This window comes from Schistocerca cancellata, chromosome 2 (assembly GCF_023864275.1).
Source record: "Schistocerca cancellata isolate TAMUIC-IGC-003103 chromosome 2, iqSchCanc2.1, whole genome shotgun sequence".
Lineage (NCBI taxonomy): Eukaryota > Metazoa > Arthropoda > Insecta > Orthoptera > Acrididae > Schistocerca > Schistocerca cancellata.
The window spans coordinates 397,775,418-397,796,373 of record NC_064627.1 but is presented as its reverse complement, the minus strand read 5'-3'; the positions used below and the strand labels follow the sequence as shown (position 1 = coordinate 397,796,373).

The window sequence follows — 20,956 nt, the reverse complement described above, 5'->3', positions numbered from 1 at the left end:
TCCCCCCCCCCCCCCCCCCCCCACACACACACACACACGCACAGAGAGAGAGAGAGAGAGAGAGAGAGAGAGAGAGAGAGAGAGAGAGAGAACTACCTCCTCATTAACTGCACCACATTTCAAATACTGCATACATGCATTTCCTGGTGCATGTGATACAAGTGTACACGTAAGTGTGGAATGTTGGGGCTAGATGTCTTACATGGATGCAGGAACTTTAGAATGTTATCTTTCCATCCTTCATTTATTTCTCAATGAATGAATCCACAGCTCTGAAATCTTGAGAGTTAGTTTCAGAATTTTCATGTTACTACAGTCTCTCAAATGATATGATGTACATGTTTTATATAAATTTTCTAAATTCTGGTTTTCTTTTTCCTCTTTTACAAGGGTGGTCTGAAAAGTTCTTGGAATCGCCATGAGAGGTCAGTGCTAGCGCAACAAGTTGTTTACATGATATTCATTGGACTGCTGCCGGTAAACACATGCCACATCAGTGTTCTTTGAAGAGAGCTGTGGCAGTGATGTGGTTCTGTTGTTCCCGCATAGTGATTTGCAAAGATGGAAAAAATTGAGATTTGAGCAGTGATTAAGTACTTCCTAAAGAAAAGTATGAAAGCAGACATTCATGCCGTTTTCCAGAATACACAGGGGACTGAATTTAAACTTGGCTGGGAGAGCTTAGATGGTGATCCTCGCAGTGGTTGACCAATATATGTGGCTACTCCAGAAATCATTGCAAAAGTGCGCAAAATGGTCATGGAGGATCACCGATTGAAAGTGCGTGAAATTGCTCACACTTGCCAGATGTCATCTGAAATGGTATATCCCATTTATGTGAGATGGGTGCTGCGACTCTTCAGAAACGCATGAGAATGGACTTATCAGAACAATGTTTGGCCTGTTTTATGAGAAATGAATAAAATTTTTTGCACCAGTTTGAGACCACAGATGAAATTTGGGTGCACTGCTATACTGCAGAGACAAATCAACAGTCAAAGAAGTGGAAACATGATGATTTTCCACCACCATAGAAAGCAAAGACAATTCCTTTGGCGGGAAAGGTCATGGCATCAGTGTTCTGGGATGCAAAGGGGATTCTGTTTGTTGATTATTTCCCCACTGGGCAAACAATTACTGGAGAATACTATGCTAACCTCTTGCATTAATTGCAACAAAAGATACATGAAAAAAGGCCAGGTTTAGCAAGGGAGACAGTCATATTCCATCAAGACAATGCACGACCGCACACATGTGTCATCGCCATGGTGAAATTACATAAACTAAGGTATGAATTGTTGCCACACCCACCTTATTCACCAGATATGGCTACATTAGACTTCCACCTCTTCTCAAAACTGAAAATTTTTCTTGCTGGATGAAGATTCACTTCAAACGAAGAATTGATAGCCAGAGTTGACAACTATTTTGCAGGCCTGGAGGAAACTCATTTTCAATATGTGTCAAGGCACTGGAACATCGTTGCACCAAGTGCATTAATCTACAAGGAGAAGACAACGTTGAAAAATAAAAAAAGTTTCACTGATATAGGTACTTTTTTTCTATTCTGGTCCAAGAACATTTCAAACCACCTTCATACATTAAGGTTTTGTAAGGAAGACAGAGATGTCAACAATAGCTATACAGTTGAGTATTATATACATTTCTGTTAGTTGTAAATACATATTTTGTATGAGTGAGACAATCAAGATGGACTATAAATGGACAAAAAGGGGTGCAGAAGTAACAATGTCCAAAACAGTTCACTGAGAAACCAGTTGTGAAAAAGCACATGAGGTAATATGCCAATATGTTATATTAGTCTTTCTCATCCTTAGCACAATGTTCTGAGTGATCCACTGAATGTCCTAGAGACTCTTTTATCAGGGGTACTGTTACCACTGTTGACAGATGTGAAAATTACTGAACTATCAGTTTAATAACTCACAGCTGCAAAATACTACAGACGAATGGAAAAATTGGTAGAATCCGACCTCAGGGAAGATCAGTTTGGATTCTGTAGAAATGTTGGAACACTTTACCCTATGACTTATCTGAGAAGATAGATTAAGGAAAGGCAAACCTACATTTCTAGCATTTGTAGACTTAGAGAAAGCTTTTGACAATGTTGACTGGAATACCCTCTTTGAAATTCTGAAGGTGTCAGGGGTGAAATACAGGGAATGAAATGCTATTTACAACTTGTACAGAAATCAGATGGCAGCTGCACAGGTCAAGCGGCATAAAAGAGAAGCAGTGGTTGGGAAGGGAGTGAGACAGGGTTGTAGCCTATCCCCGATGTTATTCAATCTATATACTGTGCAAGCAGTATAGAAAACAAAAGAAAAATTTGGAGTAGGAATTAAAATCCATGGAGAAGAAATAAAAACTTTGAGGTTTGTGGATGACATTGTAATTCTGTCAGAGACAGCAAAGGACCTGGAAGAGCAGTTGAATGGAATGGACAGTGTCTTGAAAGGAGGATATAAGATGAACATCAAAAAAGCAAAATGAGGATAATGGAATGTAGTCTAATTAAATCAGATGATGCTGAAGGAATTAGATTAGTAAATGAGACACTTAAAGTAGTAAATGAGCTTTGCTAACTGACGAGCAAAATACCTGATGTGATAGAAGTAGAGAGGATATAAAATGTAGACTGGCAGTGGCAAGAAAAGTGTTTCTGAAGAAGAGAAATTTGTTAACATTGAGTGTAGATTTAAGTGTCAGGAAGTCTTCTCTGAAAGTAATTGTATGGAGTGTAACCCTGTATGGAAGTAAAACACAGACAATAAATAATTTTGACAAGAAGAGAATAGAAACTTTCGAAATGTGGTGTTACAGAAAACTGCTGAAGATTAGATGGGTAGATCACATAACTAATGAGGAGGTACTGAATAGAATTGGGGAGAACAGAAATTGCATCACAGGTTGACTAGAAGAAGGGATCGGTTGATTCTGAGGCATCAAGGGATCACCAATTTAGTATTGGAGGTCAGTGTGGGGGGTAAAAATAGTAGAGGGAGACCAAGAGATGAATACACTAAGCAGATTCAAAAGGATATAGGTTGGAGATGAAGGATAGAGTAGCATGGAGAGCTGTATCAAACCAGCCTCTGGACTGAAGACCACAACAGCAACCTATGGAAAAGACCTTCCATCATATGTAATAAGCAGAATTCTTTTCAAGCATGACTCTGCTATTGCAATCAATCCAAGTGTATATACAGCAAGAGCAAAAATGTTAAACAGTATTCTTAATGTATCATTGACCTATTTTTTGTGAGTGGTCTCACTATTAATTTTAAAAAGACACAACATAATCAGGCTGTAAATATAGTGCTATTACAGAAATGATAATTTTCATGCATGGTGAAGAAATAGTAAACTGTGTTGATACTCCAAAATTCTTAGGTGTCCACGTTGATGTGACTTTAAACTGAAAACAGCTCTTTTTGAGAATCCTAAAACAACTTGTTTCATCCAATCCAGCACTTAGAATCATTGCAAATGATCTTTTGTCTAATATACAACAAGAAGAGTTAGTTCTTTTTGTGGATGACTGTACTGTTGTAATCAATCCAAGCATGCATACATATAGCAACAGAAGAAATGATAAACAGTGTTCTTAAAAGTATAATTGATTGGTTTTCTGCAAATCGTCAACCTCTTAATTTTAAAAAGACACAACATATTCCGTTCTGCAAATCTAGCAGTACTGCACCGATGGTAAGTGTCACACGTGGTGAGGAAATAATAAATAGGATGCATACTTGAAAATTCCTAGGTCCATATTTCTGAGACTTTAAACTGCAAAAAGCACACTTTGGAACTTCTAAAACAACTTAGGTCAGCCACATTGGCACTTAGAATCACTGCAAATCTTCAGGAGAGACCAATCAATAAATTGACATATTCTGCATATTTTCATACAGTAATGCCATATGGAATAATGTTCTGGGGTAACTCATCTTTAAGAAAGAAAGTCTTCATTGTTCAAAAATGTGCTGTAAAAATACTATGTGGTGCTCATCCGTTATTGTCTTGTAGACAAAGTATATTTATTCCTACATGAAGTTTGTTGTAAATATTCCACTGCAGTTCATAAGGAGCAATGCTGCACATACATACAATACCAGAAGAGAAAATTACATTCATTACACCACAAAAAGGTTGTCCTTAGTACAAAAATGGGCACACAAAGCTCCCACAGCAATTTCTGTTCACTTATCGAGTGATATAAAATGATTGGCGGACGCAAAGTAAAATTTGAAAACAAACTGAAAATGTTTCTGCTTGACAACTCCTTTCCTGTAGAAGAATTTGTACTATTGAATTTTATGAAAGGTGCTGGGCAGCAACTGCTAACACACATATTTAAGTTCTTTTCTCAAAAAAAATAAATAGATAAATTCATGCAAATGATCCATGGAACATGAAAATAGCAAACTAACTTTCATTAACAACCTGGCTGGGAAACTTTTTTAGATTACTTTAGAGCTGACGATAAAGGTACAAGTATCATCTTTTGGTAATCTCTTATTAAAAAGGAAAAATACTGTCACAAATCAATGGATTGAACTAGAACAGTGTATGTGAAATATTCAAAGGTATGCTATGACAAAGAGATGCACCTCTCAGAAACTACATTCATAATTAATTGTTACTGAACTGCTACAAAATATTGTGCTTGCTCAAACCAAATTTAATATGGTAGCATTGTCACTATCATCATTCCCACTGGTGCTGATTTCTCAGCTATTTTAAATAGCTAAGGTTAAAGTCAACTTAACAGCTCAAAATTAACATCACAACATTGTTAATTATAATGGGAGTTTGCTGAAGACCTGACTCCAGTATAAAGAACTCCTCTCTGAATCCTATACAAGGAGGCGCAATCTGTAGGGATATGTTTTCTGTCTTATAATGCAGCTGTAAATCACAATCCAAATGAAACTGAAAATTATTATTAGGTGCAATTATTAGTAGAGAGTAAGTTTAGTGGGAAATATACATAGCAATGGCCATACCCTTCTGAAGAGGGCATTACTAGTTGCTCAGTTACTTACTTCATGTAATATTCTTACTGCTCACACTTTTTGCTGATGTGCACTAATTTTGTACTATTTCAGTGTTGATAATCTAAATGACAAATTATTATCATTTACTTATTTAGTGTAGTAATTCTGGAATGAAACTATCCTCCATTTACAAGGCTCTAAATATTTAGTCTATTAATAATCATATCTTTTTTTTTTTTCAATTTAATAACCCTGTGTCAGGAAAGTGTTCCCTTTCTAACATTGTTGTTACTAGTATACTTGAAAGTAGGCAAAGTAATGTGCAGTGGCCACTTCTGCCTATTAATGTATAGCTTGACTTGATGCACTTATGTGAAGATTCTCCTTCATGATGGGATTTCTGGAACAAGATGTATGAATCAAGGAGTGAATGGATTCAGGGAGTGAATGAATGACTCTCGATAAGTTTACCTGTGATGTCAAGAAACATTACTATTTTTAAACTGTCATATAAAGTAATTGTTATGATCATTCACCCATATTTACCAAGGTATTTTTACAAAATACCACATACATTTTAATTATTCCAGTCACATTAATGTGACCACCACCTTTTTAGTTAGTCCAGTCCAGTAACTACTTTCTCTGCCACTCCAGTCTTGAACAGTGTATTGGAAAAAGCAGACACTTTTGATCTCTCTCTGCAGGTTCTGATTTCTCTTATTTTATTACAGTCATCATTTCTCCCGATGTAGGTGGGTGTCAACAAAATATTTTCTCCTTCAGATGAGAAAGTTGGAGACTGAAATTTCTTGAAATATCTTGATGCATCAAAAAATGACTTTGTTTTAAGCCTTGCCACTCTCTCCCCTATTTCATGTTTGAATTTTTTTGATGTTCTCCATCTATCCTATCAGGCAAGGATCTTATACTGCACAGAAATGCTTCAGCAGGGGGTGTACCAGTGTAGTGTGGGCAGTCTTCTAAGTGATTTTATGGCATCTTCTAAGTGTTCTGCCAATAAAAAGTGGTCTTTGGTTCACTTTTCCCACAACATTATATATTGATTGTCCAAGTTTAAGTTGTTAGTAGTTGTTAGTAATTGTTTTTCCTAGGTATTTAGCTGAATTGACTGCCTTTAGATTTCTATGATTTATTGTGTAACCAAAATTTAACAGATTCCATTTAGTACTCACGTGGATCAATTCACACTTTTAATCATTTACAGTCAATTGCCACTTTATGCACTGTACAGACATCTTGTCTAAATCTTTTCAAAATGTTTTATTCTCTTCGTACTTGTACTGTTCATTATCCACCTTTCACATCCACATCCACATAAGATTACATTCCAGAAAAATATATTTAGAAAAAACTCATTAACAGTTAAATTTATGTTTGATGTTAACAAATTCCTTTTCTTTCAGTTATGCTTGTCTTTTTATAGACAGTCCACATTTTATATTCGTTCTACTTTGGCTATCATCATTTATTTTGTTGCCAAAACAGCAAAATCCTTCTGCTACTTTTAGCATCTTACTTCCAGACCTATTTCCCTCAATATTGTCTGATTTAATCTGACTACAGTCCATTAACCATGTTCATCTCATAACTTGCCTCAAGATTTTATTTAGCTGCTGTTCTAAGACTTTTACTGTCTCTGAAAGAATTACAATGTCACTAGTAAACCTCAAGATTTTTATTTCTTTTCACACAACCTTCGGACCTTATTGCCTTGGTGTCCTTCACTGCCTGCAAGATGTACAGATTAAATTACATTGAGCAGAGGCTAGACTGTTACCCCACTCCTTTCTCAACTACTACCTCACTTTTATATTCATTGATGGCAGTCTGGTTTTTGTACAAGTTTTAGATAACTTTTTATCCCTGCTATCTTCATAATTTCAAAGAATGGTCTCCAGCCAACACTGTTAAAACTTGTAAATAATAGATTTCAGCTATCAGTCATCCTGTTTAAGTTTTATTGGCAGATCTAGATTTCAGATAGAAACTAGCCATTCTCAATGCACTATCATTTTTGATCAATGCATGTAATGCCTGTTGGTCGGGCTTCATCCACAGTTCATTGAATACTCACTTCCCATGTGCACTAGCCATCTACCAGTATTCAATTAACTGTGGATGAAACCTGACCAACAGGCATTACATGCATTGATCAAAAATGATAGTGCATTGAGAATAGCTAGTTTATAGCTGAAATCTAGATCTTCCAATGAAACTTAAAAAGGACGACTGGTAGCTGAAATCTATTACTTGCAAGTCAATAACAGTCGCTACATGTAACAGCCTTCTGAATAGAAGGTAACCTGACTGTTAAAACTTTTTGTAAACCTACAAATTTAATGCTACTTGTGTAACTTTCCGTTGATTTTTAGGTTTTCGAAAATGATATATTGAACATGGTAGTAAGTGATAGCCTCCAGCAAGCTGAATAAACATGTGAATGATCTAAGGGAAGTTGTGCTCCTCTTCAGTCTATATTCAACCATAAATGAAAGGGTTAGTTTTGCCTCCTGTGTTCCAACATTTCTCTGAAACCCAAACTTGAGACCACCTTCTACCTGTCTTTCCATTCTTTCATAAATAATTCATGTCGGTGTTTTGCTACCGTGACTTATTTAACTGAGGTTTTTGTAAGAACATTTTACCCTATTCAGCTTTAGTTTTGGAGCTTTCACACCCATCTGCATCAACCTTCTTTGAAGTTGGAATTATAACAATCTTCCTTAATTGTGAGGGTTTTTCACCTGTCTGGAGTCTCTTTCATAGCAGATTGAATGATTTTGTCATGGTGTCTTCAACAAAGTATAATAATAATTTTGAGAGTATGTCACCCACTCCAAGTGCCTTGTTCCACATTAGGTGTCCTGTGAAGTTCTTGTAGCAGTTTCCTATCTCCTAACTTGTTTTTATCTACTTCCTCTTCCCTTTTCATAATACTGTCTTCAGATTTATTTCCTATGTGCAGACATTCTGTATATTCCTTTCATCTTTCAGCCTTCCCTTCGTTTCTGAGTAATGACTTGCCACCTGAGCTTCTAATATTCATATATGAGCTTCTCTTTTCACCAAAGGTCTCTTAAATTTACCTATAGGTGGCATCTATTACTCCCCTAGTTATGCATGCTTCTACAATTTTGCATATCTTGTCTATTCATAGCTGCATTACCCATTTGCTCTTCATATTTGTCCCATTTTTTTAGATGTCTGTTTTCCCTTCTGCTTTCTTCAGTTGCTGCAATTTTATATTTCTCCCTTGATCAATTTATAGCACCCCCTTCCCCCCTCTTCCCCCAGGAGAGTGGGGCAGCTGTGAGCCAGGATCATGTGAACTGGTGGTGAAGGTGAGATGAGAGCTCAGGAAACTCCTATGAAAGGCAGCTCCAAATGAAACAAGTTCTGTATTGAAGCATCTGCATGGCATAGAGCATCAGGTCAGTGTCTGGCTGATGAATTCTGGTTGGCTGGTCTTCTGCACATCCCACAATGCTGATGCAGCTACTCTGTGGGGTGCTGATGGTGTCATTATGTGAGCTGGCTGCACAGCCCCTTGCCAGCAGGGTGTACTTGATGACATTTTATCTGCTCCAGCCCGGACAGTGCCCAAGTGGGTCACGGCATTGGACCCCCACCACAATGAGGTGCCTGTCATGCGACTGTTGTAGATGGCTAGTACACATGGGGAGTGACCATTGCCCCTGGGCAGGACTCAGCCACGCTATTGGTGTTGACGTGGGATGGCCAGCTGTTGTGTGGCACTGGCTGCACCCAAGAACTGCAGGTCCTTGTGGCAGCCTCATCTGCCACGGCCCTGTTGACCTGGTAGGTTGCAAGACTGAGAATAACTTCATAATAAAAATGTCCAGTACCTATAGTGGGCAATATCATGCTTGTTGTGCATATGCACTACTACCAGCTTCTTATCCTAAAACACCACTGCCACTCTCAGTGTGGAAATCTACCTTACCTTGCCCCTTGCTGCACTAGCTGTTCAGTATAACTGAGTTTGCTGTTTCAACAATCTAACCTGCCTCGCAACATGGCACTGACCTTGTTGAATAATTACAGTGACAATACCCCGTGTTCACCTGCTGCCAGCGCTGATGAAATACACCACTCAGACTCCCACTACTACACCCATATATGATTGTTGCAATACAAATTCGAGTAAGTATCTCATGCTCTATCCTGGGATTTCTAAGGGCCTTGTATTTTTACCTAGCTATTCCTCTACTGTCTTTGCTATTCCTTCTCTCAAAGCTACCCATTTGACTTGTATTATATTCCTTTCTCCTATCTCAGTCAACTTTCGTCCAGTGCTCCCTTTGAAACTAACAGAGAACCCTGTTCTTTCAACTTATCCACATTCCATGTCTTTAATTTCATACCTTTCTGCAGTTTCTTCAGTTATGATCTGCTATTGTGACCAGTGTTCACATCTGACCCAGGAAATGTATTTCAGTTTCAAATCTTGTTTCAAAATTTGTTTTTGTCATTATATAGTCAATCTGTAACCTTCTTGTATCACTAGGTATCTTTCATATGTACATCCATCTTTTATGATTCTCATACCAAGTTTGTGCAATGATTAAATTGCACTTTGTGCAAAACTGCACAAGGTGGCTTCCTCTTTCATTCTTTTCCTCAGTATGTGTTCACCCACTATTTTCCATTCTGCCTTTTCCTGTTATTGAAGTCCAATTTCCCATTATAATTTAATTCTCATGTGCTTTAACAATATGAATTATTTCTTTCTATGAACTATTCCTTTATTCACACATTTTTTTCAATCTCTTCTTCATCTGCATGGTATGTTGTTTTTCACTCAGAGTCAGTAAAAACTTAATTCTGGACCCACTATTCAACTGGCATAACAAATCCAACTTTTTTATTTCATCAATAACACAGTGAATTAAACTGGTTGCAATCCATTCAGGATTTTGGTCCCAGACTTCACTTGTGCTAGGTAAATATTAATAAGTCTGAATCAGGATTCATACTACAATGCTTGTTATGTAAGCACTGTTCACAGTCAGAGTTCATAAGAACAGCAGACATCGGCTGTGGTTTTGCTCTGTTGCCAACCTACTTTTGAAAGGCATTCACAAAAACACAGGCAGTGTTGGTCTCACCAGCTTACTTCAACATCAACCCACACTGATCTGCCTTCTGGCATTGCTCAGAAGTTTATGTATTAGTATGTGTCTCCCCACCAGTTGAAGGGATGCGAGCTCTCAAAAAAAATTATAAATATGTACTTCATAATAGAATTAAGCTGCCTGAAGGCAGAATTAATCATGATGTATGCAAATGTGCTAGCAATAATATCTGAGTCAACTGTTGCTTCCAGATCCCATTCTGTCACCTTAGCAAAATAAAATAAATGGAATTTTATGCAATTTAAAGTAAGTGTGAAATGAGGGGAAAAATGCCACATCTTGAAGGAATTTTTGTGCTGATTCCAAAACTGGTCTTAGATTTTTCAAGTCTGATTATTTCCAAAGTTATGGAGGATTTAATATTCTGACTAACATTTTATTCATAATAATTCACCTGATGCATTTGCATTATAGTAGTATATGTAAAACATGCTCTTTGCTCCTCTGTCATCAGCTGAATGAATGTTACACCGATAGCAGTCATATAATTGACTTTCAATATTGAGCATAACAGCTTTTGTTAATATGTAACACCATGTTGGAATTAGCCAAATTAGTAGGTCTTGCATGAAACTTATTATCCTGTTATGATCTGTAGGTGTTATAATCTTCAGTTCATGGTAGAAAAATGAGAGGTGATGAATTTAACTGGTTTCAGCCTGTGAGATGTGGATTTCTTACATTAATCCTAAAATACTATTATAGGAGAATTGTATGGTGTAGTAGCCACCAGAAAGATCGCGGGAGGCGCACATTGGCACGGTGCGTCACGGACGGTAGTTGCCGCCAGTAGAGTCCCGTCCACCAGAGGGCACGCGAGAATTCGGACGCGACCTCTGCCGGCGTAACAACAAGAACAACAACAACAACTCTGGCAGGACAGGCCGTGCGCAGTCAGTCAACATTGGGCATGCGTAGGACACAGTCCCGGTCTACGCTAAGTGAAGTGCGACGTAACGTGAACAGTGTTACTACACAATTGGCGACGAGTAGGGTCGTTCTTTCGCGTGTTGCGTCGTTGTTCCAGTTCCGCAGTTTCTCCACGGCATGGAGGATTTGGTGCGGGTTTTGGTCGTGCAGCAGACGGAGCTCATGGCCACCATGAAACAAGTGCTTCCGGCGTTGCTCTCCACACCGTCTGCTCCGGCACAGTTCCCTCCTCCCTTTCCCCCGTATGACGAGACGGCGGAGGATTGGGACGCATATGAACATCGCCTTCGGCAGCATTTCCAGACGTTTCATGTTGCCGATGCGGAGGTATGTCGTGCTCTCTTCTTGTCTTGGATATCTCCCTCGCTGTATCAAGTTTTGCGGCAGCTAGCGCCGTTGCAGGAACCCTCGTCCTTGTCGTGTGACGCATTGTGTTCATTGCTGTCTTCATATTATCGCCGCCGCACACATGTTGTGGCGGCTAGGGTCGTGTTCTATCAATGCAAGAAACAGCCCCATCAGTCTTACCGGGCGTGGGCCGCTACCCTGCAAGGTCTTAGTCGCAAGTGTCATTTTGTCACGGAGCAGTCGCGGGAGTCGTATGCCCATGTTATGGTCCGCGACATCATTGTTCGTTCGGCCCCTGATCGGGAGGTCCAGCAACGGGCCCTGCAGTTAGAAGACCCTTCCCTCGAGGAAGTCCTGTCCATTGCTCAATCGTATGAAGTCTCTCATGCAGCAGGTCAACAGCTGGAGGCGTGGTGTGACGTCGCGGAGGTTCAGGGCGGCGCGGCCGCGTCCACTGTGTCCGGGGTGGACGACGTGCGAGCGGTACAATCCGGCCGTTACGGCCGCTCCCGCGTGGCGCGTAAACAGAATTCTGGCCGCCGGCCCCTGTTGCCGTCCTGTGCGTCGTGCTATATACATCACGATCGGTCAAAGTGCCCCCAGCGTTGGGCCGTTTGTCGCAAATGTCATAAAAACGGTCACATTGCTAAAGTTTGCCGCTCAGCCTCAAAGGAATCGAAGGAAGCAAGTACAGAGGACATGGACGTTGACATTCAGGAAGTTTGTTGGGCCGTTTGTCGCAAATGTCATAAAAACGGTCACATTGCTAAAGTTTGCCGCTCAGCCTCAAAGGAATCGAAGGAAGCAAGTACAGAGGACATGGACGTTGACATTCAGGAAGTTTCATCGGGCCAGGCTCCCGACGCATCGGCACGCAAACTCTTTATCGAGGTGTCGGTTCGGTCGCGCCGGTTACGACTGCAGGTAGATACGGGCGCGGCAGTTTCGTTGTTGAATGCACAAACGTATTCCGACCTTGGATCGCCCCCGTTGGCGCCAGTTTACCGGCGTCTACGCGGTTATGGTAAACAGTTCATTCCCCTCCTGGGTCAATTCACTACCGACGTGACTTACAAATCAGTCACTCAGCCTATTACTTTTATTGTTGTCAGTGATGCGAGCTCCGCTAACCTTTTTGGCCTGGATGCCTTTCAAGCTTTCGGTTTTTCTATCGCTGACACCATCCAGTTGGTCTCCGAAGACGTTCCCTATCACTCATTGGAATCTTTGATCTCAGACTTTCCAGATATTTTTGAGGAGGGCCTGGGGCGTGTTTCAGATTTTGAAGCTCACTTAACGTTGAAGGCGTCTGCTCGCCCGCGTTTTCTACGCGCGAGGCAGATCCCCTTGGCTCTCCGCCCTCAGGTAAAGGAAGAGCTCGACCGGCTGACAGCCCTAGGGGTCGTTCTTCCCATTTCTTCCAGTGAGTGGGCTTCGCCCCTCGTTATTGTCAAGAAGCCCTCGGGAAAATTACGTCTTTGTGGCGATTTTAAGGCCACCATTAATTCCCAATTGGTGGTGGACACCTATCCTTTGCCTCGTGCTGATGAATTGTTCTCCGCCGTGGCGGGAGGCCAATATTTTCCGAAAATCGATCTGTCAGGGGCTTATCATCAGATACCACTTGATGAGGACTCCAAACGGCTGGCAGTCGTCAACACCCCGTTTGGCCTTTACCAATACCAGCGGTTGGCTTTTGGGATATCCAGCGTTATCTTGAGCATGTCACGTCGACAATCCCTCATTGTATTAATTACCTGGATGACATCATTGTCACGGGCCGCAGCACGATGGACCACTTGCACAACCTTCACACCCTCTTTCTCAAATTCAGGTCTGTGGGCTTGCGTTGCAACCTGCATAAGTCAACCTTCTTCCAACCGTCCATTGAGTATGTGGGCTACACCATATCTCGGCACGGCATCCAGCCACTAGGCAGTTTGGTCCAAGGTATCGTCAACCTTCCTCGGCCCACTTCGCTGAAGGAGTTACAAGCTTTTTTAGGCAAGATAGCCTATTACCACCGGTTCATTCCCAGGGCTTCCACTATAGCCCACCCCCTGTACTGCCTTCTGCACCAGGGTGTTCCTTTTGATTGGTCGCCTGCATGCGAGCGAGCGTTCACCTCGTTGAAGGGCCTCCTCACATCAGCCCCTTGTTTGGCTACTTTTGATCCCCATAAGCCGTTGGTCCTGGCTATGGATGCTTCCCAGTATGGGGTGGGGGCGGTCCTGGCCCATCGCAACGCAGATGGTTCCGAGCAACCACTGGCGTTTGCGTCGAAAATGCTTAGTCCCGTGCAGGCCCATTACTCCCAGATGGAAAATGAGGCTTTGGCCATTGTCTACGCTGTTACCAAGTTTCACCCTTTCTTGTATGGCACGAAGTTTCAGTTAATCACTGACCATAAGCCGTTAATATCGTTATTTGGCCCCGCCTCTCAGATTCCGGATAGGGCAGCCCACAGTTTACAGCACTGGGCCTTGTTCCTCTCTAAGTACCATTATGACATTCGTTTTCGCCCTACAGGCCAGCATGCCAACGCCGACGCTCTTTCCCGTCTTCCGGTGGGCCCGGACCCTACATTTGATCGAGAGGAGATTATGTGTTTCCATTTGGATGTGGCATCCCACCTAGCGGTTGATGGCTTCCCGATCACTAGTTCTCGAGTCGCCAGGGAAACGGCGGCTGACCCGGTTCTCCGGCAAGTAGTTCGCCTCATTCAGCAGGGGTGGTTGTCCCGCCCTCCGGGCCGGGCCTCGGACCCTCTTTGTAATTATTTTCTTCTACGAGACCGTCTCTCGGTCTTGGAAGGAGTTCTCCTTCTGGCTACCGATGATACAGCTCCTCGCGTGGTTGTTCCTGCACGTTTACGAAGGGAGGTCCTCAAGTTATTACATGCGGGGCACTGGGGTGTTTCCCGTACTAAAACCTTGGCTTGCAGACATGTGTACTGGCCCGGTATTGACAGAGAAATTGAGCACTTGGTGGCCGCCTGTTCCCAGTGTATGAGCCAACAAGCATCTCCCAGGGCAGCGTTCTCTTCATGGCCGCCGGCAACCCAGGCGTGGGAACGTGTTCACATCGATTTTGCAGGCCCGTTTCTCAATGGCTTTTGGCTCATTGTCATTGATGCTTATTCCCGATTCCCATATGTGGTTCGCTGCTCCTCAACCACTTCAGAAGTTGCCATCCAGGCACTAGCAAAAATCTTTTCTGTGGAAGGTCTGCCAATCACCCTGGTCTCGGACAATGGACCGCAGTTTCTTTCGCAGACCTTCCAGGATTTTTGTAGGCGCTTCGGTATTCGGCACATTTGCTCTGCCCCCTTCCATCCACAATCGAATGGGGAAGCTGAGCGCATGGTGCGCACCTTTAAGACGCAGATGAAAAAGTATGTGCACGAATTTCCTGCAGAGGAAGCATTGACGTTTTTCTTGACGGCATACCGGACCACACCAATGGGAGACCGCAGCCCCGCAGAGCTCCTCCATGGGCGTCAACCTAGGACTCTGCTGCACCTCCTCCAGCCTGGTCCTCGCCGGTCTTCACAAAACGGAGTACCTGGCTTTCCACTGGGTATGTCAGTCTGGGCCCGTGGGTTTGGTCGCAATCCACATTGGATACCGGCGGCGGTCCTGCACCGCCATGGCCGCCGGCTCTATACCTTGCAGGCGGGGGACCGGGTGGTACGTCGTCACCAAAATCAGCTCCGTCCACGTTCAGGCACCCACCCTCCGACCTCTTGGACACCGGCTTCCCCATTGCCGGCACCTGTATTGGTTTCACAGGGGACGTTACCTCCTCTCCCCGCTGTGACTCTGCCACACTGCGATGGTTCTCAGCCTTGGCAGCCTCCAGTGGCTCCAGCACCGGCATCGCCGTCATTTGAGATGCCCCAGCGAGAGCCGGCCCCCCTAGCCGGCCCGGTTTCGCAGGGGGCTAGTTCCCCTGTGGTCGTCCCTTCCCCTTCGTCCCCGCCACTGGGTCTTGCCCCTCCTGCGGTGGAACAGGATCCAGACTTCGACAGCTTGTTGCCCGTGCTGTCCCGGGCTCCGGTTGTGGGACGACGGGGGCCTCTTCGTGTGGGTCATTTCCAGCCGTATTCGAAGGTTCCAGCTCGAGGGTTGGCAGATCCCCTCGACTCCGGCCATCCAATGGATGTGGAGGTCATCGCTCCTGCCCGACGCTCCACCTTCCGACGCAGTGGATCACAGTGGCTTCACCCCCCGAAGGAGGAGGAGTGTAGTAGCCACCAGAAAGATCGCGGGAGGCGCACATTGGCACGGCGCGTCACGGACGGTAGTTGCCGCCAGTAGAGTCCCGTCCACCACGGTTGTGGGACGACGGGGGCCTCTTCGTGTGGGTCATTTCCAGCCGTATTCGAAGGTTCCAGCTCGAGGGTTGGCAGATCCCCTCGACTCCGGCCATCCAATGGATGTGGAGGTCATCGCTCCTGCCTGACGCTCCACCTTCCGACGCAGTGGATCACAGTGGCTTCACCCCCCGAAGGAGGAGGAGTGTAGTAGCCACCAGAAAGATCGCGGGAGGCGCACATTGGCACGGCGCGTCACGGACGGTAGTTGCCGCCAGTAGAGTCCCGTCCACCAGAGGGCACGCGAGAATTCGGACGCGACCTCTGCCGGCGTAACAACAAGAACAACAACAACAACTCCGGCAGGACAGGCCGTGCGCAGTCAGTCAACATCGGGCATGCCTAGGACACAGTCCCGGTCTACGCTAAGTGAAGTGCGACGTAACGTGAACAGTGTTACTACATATGGTGTCTAAGGAATCAGCAAGCTATACACATGTCTTATGTATAAAAAAGAATTATGTAACAGCAGTTTAGGTTGGGGTCATAGGTGAACTGTATGGTGTCTATGGAACAAGCAAGCAACCATAATGTTGTGCTGTTGTTATACACATGTCTCACATATAAAATATAGAACTGTGTAATAGCAATTTAGGTTAGGGTTGAAGTGCCTGTTGTAGGTGCTGTGATTGACTTTGACTCAGTAATTGCTAATTGATTATGGAACTATATCACAATGGCTATTAGAACTTATAGACTAGTAATGGGTGTTGCCTTTGGATCTAGGTTGGCTATGATTATACTGTTCATAGTAGCTCATCCACATTCCTTTTTTCTTATTTATTATTAGACCTACTTCTGTGTTACACTTGTTTTGTTTTGTCTTGATAACCCTGTAATAATTTGAGCAGTAGCCCTTTTCTTCATACAACCATACTTAACTAATTTCCATTGAATCTGACTCCAGTCTGTATGTTTGCATTTTTAAATTCTGTAATCTGCCTACCCTACTGTCTGATGGAGCATTCCACACTCTTGTGCTTCCACTAACGGCAGTTTTGTGACGCCTGATGACAACATTCTCCGGTGTAGATACCACTCACAGACACAAATAAGGGACAATTTTACCTCCCAAATATTTTATCCAAGACAAATTCATCTTCATTAAACCACACAGTACAGCTGAATGTTATTTATAAATATAATAGCTGTAGTGTCCCTTTGCTTTCAGGTGTTTGGAGTACCAACATAGCAAGGTCTTGTAGGATAATGTTATAAGGTCTGTTCACTCTAGCTATTACCCTGGAAGCTATACATGCTATCAATATGTGACATGCAAATTTAAATTACTATATTTCATTGAATAAAAATAGAGAAATCTTTATTTTTTGGTTGCAAATAGATTTTTAGACAGTTTCTTTCAAATTGAAATTAAATTAGTGGTCATAATCATAGTGTTCCTTAGCATGTCACCATCCACATCACAGTCAACACTGGCATTTAGTATGAAGGTTGTTAATCAATAATATGTGATAATGGAATGTCACCAAGCAATATACAACATCAGCAGGAGTGAATGCCATCACAACTGGTATTGTCAGTGTAGTAACTGTCAGCACTGTCAACACATTTATCAATGAAACTTTTGGACATCTGTCCACATGTAGTTAACTACTTGAATAGATATTGCAGCTCTACAACTGCCAAACATCTTCAGAGTTACTCAAGTACTTTAATTGCCTCTTATAAATGCCTTACTTACCTCAAAAAGTACAACTGAAGAAAACTGCATATCAGCTATTTTCTTGGAGAATAAGTGTTTCATGTTATGAACAGCTCATTGCTAATTGTGTTAATAATATCAAATTCTTTTTGTCCATCCCAGTTTGCAGATTTGCTTTGGTAGGATGTATTATGTTCAACTGCTCTGTTTCTTCCTATACTCAGGAAGAACCACATCGAGATTAAACCAAATTTAGTCATTATAGTTTAACTTTGTCATGTTTTTATTCACATGTTCATTTGGGAAGAAAATACTTATCTTAATTTGTTTAGGATGAAACATCTTTTGCATTTCCACTGTACTTTTTTCAGCTGTTTATTATTCTATAAATTTGTGTCTTAACATCTTCAGTTCCCATCATCATCTACAGTGCTGTAGTGTTTCTTGTACCAATGTGAAATCTTAGTTGGAAGACCCTTTAAAACTCTAATTTCCTTCCCTATTTTTATTCATTACTACTTTTACATTTGTCAATCCCTTTTAAATATAACTATCAATTTTTGAACAAAGATATGATTTACATTTCAATGACTACTAGTGATGGTTCAGTCATAAATAATTTTTCACTGACATGATTACACCATTTGTTATATCTATTCTTCAGTAAAAATTATTTAATTTGTTATTTTCCAAATTACTTTTGGCACAGCAGTTTAACAGATGGATGTACTAACAGTATTCACATATAACTTTTGTTATGTTGTAAGATTACAATCTGAAAGCAATAGTAGCATTCCTAAATATAAAACTAAGAATAAAAATCACATCTTATATTCAGAACATAATCTTACTCTTACAGAAAAAGGATAAGTAAACTGAAATAATTTTACTTGAAAAATAATTCTGTTACATAAATGAAATCTAGAATAGGTAACATTGCCCCCCCCCCTCCTCCAGCTCCTCCCCCCCCCCTCTCTCTCTCTCAATGTGTGTGTGTGTGTGTGTGTGTGTGTGTGTGTGTGCGTGCGTTTGTAAATTAGTTGATACATTTCACTCATAATGAAATATTGTAAACATTGTCAGTGTAACACATAACTATTTAACTGAATCTGTTTCTGTTTCCCATTATTGTTCCTGTTCATTGTCATGTATTGAAAGGATATTCTTTTTCTCTCTAATTGCATTTTCTCTCTAGATGCATGAAACACCAGACATCCATTGCTCCTGTCCAGGAACATTATGTATACATTAATAGTCTTATTTTTCCATTTGCCACATCTGAAAGAAAATTAGTAATCATAGTATTTCTTGCAGTTAATAACACTCGTGGTAATGTTGCAGTGATGTATCTTGCTGCCAAAAATACAGTGTCTAATATACTGCATTTCATGTCAATGAAAAGCAATACAAGGAATATTAATTTGTAAATTGGCAGTTATTGTCATTTATGTATGTGTATTTTCTTTTGTTGATCTCCCATATCAATATCATGGAATATTTGTAAATAACAATTTTATTGCCCTTTTCTTCTTCTAATTTGAATACAGACAAATAAGTAAGAAATATTTGTCATTATCTTTACTAAACACAAGGATCAAATATATTTGTTCTTTATCTACCGCTTGTAAATCCATATACATTTGGTACTATTAACTTGAGACAAAATTCTTTGTTATGTGATTGATGACTTTCACTCAAAGCATCTACACTGTGATACATAACATATTGTGAGTTATCACTTCAGAAAAATCCATTCAGTCTTTACATTTCTAGGGAAAATGAGAAAGGAACTAAATCATAAATCATAAATTAGCATTAGCACACAATTCTAGCTGCTCACCCCAGAATGTACACTGATATCAAAAACTATGTTTGTCATCTTTTCACACTCCTTTTTTCACTCAGTATAGCTTGTTTATCTAGACTAATAAAAAATGCCATTAATATTGACTCTTACTTCTGCAGAAGTAATTTCTGTTATTACAGTAATGAAGTCAGCCCTACTTCTTTATGAAGGAGCTAAACCATCATTATTTTAAGTTTTACCTTTTTTGCATTTTGCAAGTGCAGAGAAATCATGAATTTTGCCTTTTACATTGTGTGATGACCAGTATTAGCGTACTCATGTGTAAATAATTAAATTATAACTATTTAGTACATTGCTTAAATCAATGATGTATGTAAATACAATTATTATCATTACTATTCATCAAGTATAAAATTTTTGACAGCATTCAAAATTGGAAAACTTCAGAAGAAATATGAGTGTTTAGATGTATATAATTTGAGATATTTAAACTTTTTAATTGTTACAGCACCCTATGTCAAAGTCTACCTTGTTAGTGGAAAGAAGTGTATCGCTAAAGCAAAAACTGCAACTGCGAGAAGAACATTGGATCCCCTTTACCAACAACAGTTAGCCTTCAGAGAACCATTCCAGGGCTGTATACTCCAGGTAATACTTAATTATATTTCTGCAAAAAGGCCAGTGCAGAAATACATGCTAATATAATGTTAGTTGTTATTACTAACTGAAGCTTAATTTTTGAACTAATTTTAGAGTTTTATCTAGGTGCTTGGTAGAATGAGTTCATTGTTGATTTTACCACCATGGGATAATGCAGATTGCAATCAATAATATTGTGCAGGAGCACATGTTCCTTAAAATGTTACTACTTTCAAATAGGACATAATTTATTGAAAGTTGCACTTATTAAATTGCAATATTATCTTTATTATACAGAGATGGAGGAGAGTGATGTTGTTTGCTTCAGATTTTAGAATCACATGAAGGAATGTGCAGTAGCGTCCAACATCAAAAGTTTAGAAGTTTCCACTATTTTCTACAGTTTTTGTTGTTGTTACACATGAGGTAGTGTTTTGTGCAACATTTATTTTTACACATTTAAGTGCTGTACATTATGTTAAAGTTTTTTGGAATATCTTGTTAATTCTTCCCTTAGAGATTTTTGTGGCAAGTAGTATTCTATATGTTTTTAGAACTACTTATATAACATATGGTTGATTAAACCATACTTTGTTGGTTGTGAACCGTCTTGCACTGAGAAACAAAAGATCTTCTTTTCATGTTATATGTGATTTGTAAATGAAATCAGTTTCTTTATCGCTTTAAGTATTTTACTTGTCTTGAAAATAGAAATTTGTGTCAGTTTCCAATAGCTTCAATTCCAAAACATATCTAACTTGTAATTTTTTTTATACTATTTTTGCTTTATTTGATTTCACTTACTGATTATTGGTGTACAGTAGAGTAAAAATGTGAAATATAGGTGACTAAATCCAGTACCGCCAAGATTTTCTTGAGTACAATGCTTTTAAATTGCACTAAAATGTCACTTATGTCAAAGCAGTAGGTGGATCAAAACAAAATGTCCAGACACTCTGTGACCAAAATGGTACTGAAACAGCGGATGACAGA

The 20,956-nt window shown here is 40.8% G+C and overlaps 1 protein-coding gene across 1 annotated transcript in view; it reads left to right on the top strand.

Moving 5' to 3' along the window:
- Window positions 1-20,956, top strand: part of LOC126161827 (regulating synaptic membrane exocytosis protein 2) — a 1,269,779-nt gene that overhangs the window by 1,055,576 nt on the left and 193,247 nt on the right. The window contains 1 exon segment of the mRNA XM_049917929.1: window positions 19,833-19,972. Coding sequence (XP_049773886.1) covers window positions 19,833-19,972 — 140 coding nt within the window.